Raw genomic sequence first — 6345 nt, forward strand, 5'->3', positions numbered from 1 at the left:
CACGAGCCCTAAAGCCCGATTAAGTGTTATGGCTCGATTAAGCATTTTAGCTTGATCACGAGTTAGTTTTTAACCCGTGATCGAGCTTCAGTTTTAGCGCTTAAGGAGCTCGATCGAGTGCTAAAAAAGGTTTGATCGAGTAATTAAATGGCTCGATTGAGCCATTTTTTTTCCACCCAAATGTTCCCTCTTTCGCCAAAAAGTGTAACCCAAATCCATGCGTTCACCCTATTTATTTCCCAAGATTCAACACTCATAAGTACTAGAAGATTCTTTGATAGGAGGTAATCCTCTAACCGTTTGTTTCTGCTGCAACAATCTCAAACCAGAGAAATGCAAGTGTCCAAACCGAAACTGCCATAACCAATATCCATTAGAACACGCAACTGTAAAAGAACTGACATGATTACTATAATTCATGATTAGAGGAAAGAGTATGTTCCCTGTCATCTGCAACCTTTCTATCAACTTCTTACTTGGAGGTTTGTCATATATAACACACTCTTGTCCCTGAAAAATAACCTTGTATCCTTTCTCCATTAACTAACCAACACTAATCAAATTATGTTTCAGACCAAGGACATAATATACCTATGAAATTTTCTTCGGCACCCCCTGCTTGGTCAGAATGTTGCCAACTTTACCTATGTCTTCACAAATTGTTCCAGATTGGCAACCAAATTCTTGTTTCCTAACATATGGTTACTGCAACCACTATCTAATAGCCACACATTATTAGAAGGTTCATGCATGGTATGGAAATCTAGGAACATTGAGTCAGTATTCTCTATAGTGACATTAGATCTCTGCTTTCCTTGATCAGATATCCTCTTTCTACAATCACAGGAATATTGACCAAAAATATTGCAATAATAGTATCTCACCTTTGATTTGTCGACTCTTTGATTTTTGTTGGAGCTTCTTCTATTTCTTCCACTTTCATGATCATGCTCTTCTCTACCATCTCTCTAAGCACAGTGTCTTCCGCCTCTTCCTCTGCCTCTCGATCTACCTTTGTCTCTTAAAATAGAAACTTGAATTTTGAAAGTGATTTCTAAGGTGGAATACTTATTTTTGTATATCCTTGTTTCATGGGATAGAAGTGATCCCATCAACGCATCAACTGTCAACGTTGCCAAATCCTTGGTTTCTTCTATGATTGCTACTACAATATCAAACTTGGTAGACAAAGATTTGAGGATCTTCTCAATCATTGTTTGATCTTCTATGTCATCACCATAAATCCTTAATTGGTTTATGATAGTCAAGCCCCGATTCATGAAAGAATCGATTTCTTATGTTTCTTTCATCTGCAAACTTTCAAAATCTCTCTTAGTATTCTGCAACCTAACAATATTTAACTTAGCCATACCTTTATAGCTTGTCAACAAAGTCTCCAACACTATCTTTGTTGATGACGTGGTCATAATCTTCTGGAACATTGCTAGGTCCACTCCTTGCTGGATAAGCAACAATTCTTACACTTTTTTCTTTTTGTTTTTCTTCCATTATTACCTATCTGCATTAGTCAGGGCTTGTTCAACTGTTTTATCTTTAAGTTCTGAAAATCCATTCGTGACGTACTCTCAAACATCATGAGCCTTCAACATGGTCTTTATCTTAATGGCACACACAAAATAATTTTTCCTTTTAAATCGAAAAAAATTATAGCTAAAAAATTATAAAATCATCTTAAAAAAAATCTCCACTTCAAATAATAATAAAAAACCTTTTTTTTTTTTAATTTTTGTAAAAACCTTTTCAAAAACACACCATGTAAACTTTTTTTATTAGCTTTTATACAAAACTTATAAAATAGTCTTTTTATAAACTACTAACAAAGGCCCTTTTAAAAACTTTTGATAAACCCCTTAATACGATAACAAAACAATTTTGGAAATTTTGGAAAAACGGTTTGGTACTTAAAACCAAAACACTTCAATATAGTTTTAAAATAAAAACCACGTGACTTTGACTTGACTTCACAAAAGATATGCACACCAATAATGACTTCGACTTTCCACTTTATAATGTTTAACACGGCTTTTTTGAATTGAGGGTGGCTGTCGCACCTTTAACATTTCATATGTGCGGTTGTGGTGCTGTGATGTCTCACATTGTAAACCTTAAACATGTCATATTTCTGTAACGAACCAAAAAAAAATTGTAAGTTTTTTTCACTTGGTTTTTTTTACTAGTTTTAAAGGGTTCACAAAATTTATCTTTATTCTTTAATTTTGATATCAATTTGTTGGAAAAGTGGAAGAGGCAATGCACAAAGTTCACACACTTTCACTTTATAATGTTTAACTTTATAATGTTTAAGATTACTTTTTTGAATTGAGGGTGGATGTCGCACCTTTAGCATATTTAACACTTCATATGTGCGGTTGTGGCTCTTTGATGTCTTATTTTGTAAACCTTAAACATGCAATATTTCTGCAACTAAATTTTTAAAAAAATCTGTCTTTTACAAAAATCTGTCTTTTACACTTGGTTCCTTTTTTACCAGTTTGCAGGCTCCACAAATCTTATATTCTTTTGTTAGCTTTGATATTAATTTGTTAGAAACACAGAGGATTAATGCACAAAATTTATATACAAACAATAACACAAGCTGCGACTATTCTATTGATCACACAAAAACTTATTGATTACAATGAACCTTTCTATTGATCGCACAAAAATTTGATGATTACAATGAACCTGGTGAGAAATATTTAACCTTTTTCACTAATCCCTTACTCAAAATAATTTTGAAATACAACCACACACTAAATTTAACTGTACCCAAAAAAAACTCTACTATAACTCAGTCAACTTAATTCACTGACTTTCTAAATTTAAATCGAGGTATCTTTAAGCAAAGTGGGAAATAAATGCTAAAGTGATTAAGTGGGAGGACCACGCGAGGATAGCGTTTCAGATATTTATAAATGATAAATAAGAACAAATGGCCATACTCTTTTTCTCCTTGAATTCCTACCGCACAATATCATCTTCAACCATTGTAGACGACTATATATGAATCCCACCGTTTTCAAAATTAAGAATAATAAGGTGGTGTGACAGAGAGCGATACTCCCACCAACTGGAAAGCTACCGCTCATTTTCTCCACCACAATTTTTCTATGAAAAAACTATCTATATAAGATATTTACTGCATATCGTATTCAATATACATATCAACTGTTGTATTATTTTCTGGAAGCATCCCCAAATTCCACGTTTAGAAAGAAAAACAGATAATCTCACATTCTGAGTTCACACATAAACAAATTTGAAGTACAGCATCCTGAAATCTAGTCATGCAGACTGAACAGCCCACCACCCAATAGTGGGTTCAGTTGATGTTCCTCCAAGTCCATATAAACAAAAAAAAATTAGGCATACAGACAGGCCAAATAGCTCCAACGAAATGGTTGCAAATATTGGGCATCAGATGCCAACGAATTCCTTCCATGTAATGAGAAGGCCGATTGCAGTCATGTCTGTGGCTCCCTTCAGCCCCCACAGAGACTTTAATAGTCCCACCAGGCATCGCCCTTCAAAGCTACGCAGGGGTACCATAGTCCCAAGGGGAGGCGTCAAGTTCGAATCCCTGGAGCCATCCTCCCCCAAGATCGACTGTTTGGGACAAATTAAGTTGAAGCGGAGATGGACCAAGTCGTCCAAGAACAGCGCCGAAAAGAAACCCGGGCCAACTACGGAGGGTAACTTGCTATCCCACATCATGAAGTTTATTTTCAGCAGCCGTGGAGGGGGAAGGCAAGGAGATTGTGGGGCGGCCAGCGGTGGTGATTGTTCTACAGAAGAAGGTCGTAGGACGCCCTACCCTTTGCTAGGGCAGCTCAAACGATACGTCTCGAGTTCATATGATGCTAAATTTAACGATATTTATACTCCGACACATCCATCTGTGGATCCATTGGGGTCACCGTTTAATGGGAGTATTGGCGGCTCGGTTATAGGGAGCAATTTGGCAGGTTAGGGATTTTTGGGTTAAAAATTATGGGATGGTTGAATTTTTTTTTTTTTGGGCAAGTAGATATGGTGGATATGGGCGTGATCAAATTATTTAACTGTGATTATGTAAGAATCCATATAGAAATTATCAAAAGAATAACATAGAGGCTTTAGGGTTGTCAATTTTAGAACTTTTGCAATTGAATAAACATAGGGTTTGGGTTTGATCAGATATTTTGTTAAGATACTATTTAATAAGGATATTTTGTTAAGATATTATTTAATATAAAGTCATTGAGTCAATTCCCTACCTTGATCAAACTGATATATTTAAAAATTCTGCTTTACAGATAGCAGAAACTTGTGCTCAAAGTCAGTAGAAATGATAGTACAGAACGGTATTTGAATGTAGTAAAAATCTTATTTCAAGTAACTGTTCAACTTAATTTTGATTGAAATTTGGCCAGATTTGTTTCGCAATTTTAAGTTTTAACGCTTGCAGAAATTGAGTACTGTGGGGCTTTTCCAGCATGCTGAATTTATAAATATAGCCAATTTCCAAAAAAACGGCTCTGATAAGTATAATTTGCACTTCAAATGTATCGGAAACTGAGGACTGTCTTAAATGAGAGATAAGGGCGTTGTTGTTAATTGCGGCACCCCGCAGATAAGGTGGATTTGTAACTTGCTAAATGTAGAGTCTCGCTTCTCCGATCTTTAGCGTTTCTGCACGCGGTAAGGACATGGCAAGCTCGGCAGATCTAAAAGAGTTAGAGCATGGAGTTGGAGTTTCTTAATTAGATTGATAATCTGTTTTCCATGGTTATTAGCTTTGTCAAACACAAAGTATGATGCACACGCATATATATTTAATGGCGACGGTGGTTGGTATAATACTAATATAATTAGCCATAGGATTTTTAAATTATAAAACACGTCTTTTGAATTTTATAATAATATTTTGATTGGGTATTTCAAGGTGGTAGTGGTTGTGGAAATGAAGTGGTTAGATTAGAAGTCTTAGATTTAAATTTTCTACTACCTTTGTTGACATCAAACTAATATATTTTTCGAACACATGTAAGGTGATCAACGACTGAGCTCGTCGAATTTTGATACCTTCCACCATTGAATAATCTTGTTGGGACGTGCGGTCCGTTTCCATTCACTATGAACACCAAAACTGTAAACCATGCGCCCATTACCCAAACCAACACTCTCGGCTTACTTCGAGGTCGCCAGTTCGAGTCCTGGGAAGCACTATGCAATTTTAGCTTCTTGAGTTTTGTAAAGCTCTCCGAAATTGGGCCCATGAGAATATTGTCCGATAAATCCAGCAACTCTAGCCCGCTGATATCGCTCGGCTGCGGAGGAATAGAGCCTCTCAGAAAATTTCTGAAGATAAACATTGAATTAAGGTTCTTGAGGTTCCTCAATTCCGTCGGCAAAATGCCTGAGAGACTCGCATCGGCGATGAAGGATATATGTTTGTTGTTTATTCCCATCACTACGAGACAAATCGTTTTTTCGAGGAGTTGATCTCGATTCTTGCCGGAAAGAGGCATCCAACTGATGAAAGTTATGTTGAATGTGTTGGTGTAGTGGGTTATAATATAGAAAGCAAACTGAAATGCGTAAGGCAAGGAAATGTCGATTTGGAAGAGTGTGTCGAAAGTAAGTACTTACATAACTTCGATTTGTTGTGGGTAATTTGTTAAGATTCAAGAGGATACGATCCTTGAAGAGTCAAGTATCATTTTTATAACTGAACCATAACTTGAAGAAGACTACTATGTGATAACTAAATATTTCTCTATGGGTTAAAGACTGTATTTTGATGATTCATCTGAAATTTGCTTGGTGAGGGAAATTGATATACTTTTGGGAGATGACGGATGTCGAATCTTGATAGGTAAGTCAATGAATTGCCTCCAATTAATGACCAAAAGTCATTGGTTTAATCCTGTGATAAGTGAATATAAATCATTTAAATTGTTCGTAGAAATTGAGGTGCACGAAGATTGCAACCATTGAGAATCGATTCCTTGTGTGACTTTGAACATTGATGAATTGTTGTGTGAATGAGTGTCTGAGTTGCAGGGATGTTTGAAATATTGAAGTTTAGACTAGGCAAGGCATTTACTATTTCTGGTGGCATAATGGGTTTCATGTAACCATTGTTGGATTCCTATGACATTGGTTAAACCTTGTAACATGTTTATTCTTTAGATAATTTCATTTTGAAGTTTTTTTAATCTTACTCTTATTGTTATACAAGAAGGCAGGTCTTATGAACATATCTAAAGTAAATATCACCTACAATTAGTAATTGGAATTATCAAAGCACCACTGCAAGAGCCTATTGACCCAACAACCAAG

The 6345-nt window shown here is 35.8% G+C and overlaps 1 protein-coding gene across 1 annotated transcript; it reads left to right on the forward strand.

Moving 5' to 3' along the window:
- Positions 1-3246: 3246 nt before the first annotated feature.
- On the forward strand, positions 3247-4294 carry LOC149265028 (uncharacterized). The gene has a single exon (XM_089391225.1). It carries the CDS (start codon positions 3419-3421, stop codon positions 3989-3991), a length of 573 nt encoding a protein of 190 aa, XP_089247351.1. The 5' UTR covers positions 3247-3418; the 3' UTR covers positions 3992-4294.
- Positions 4295-6345: the final 2051 nt, after the last annotated feature.

The sequence above is a fragment of the Pinus tabuliformis genome, chromosome 6, assembly GCF_031772625.1.
Source record: "Pinus tabuliformis cultivar Carrire ecotype Pingquan chromosome 6, CPIR1, whole genome shotgun sequence".
In the NCBI taxonomy this organism is placed as follows: domain Eukaryota; kingdom Viridiplantae; phylum Streptophyta; class Pinopsida; order Pinales; family Pinaceae; genus Pinus; species Pinus tabuliformis.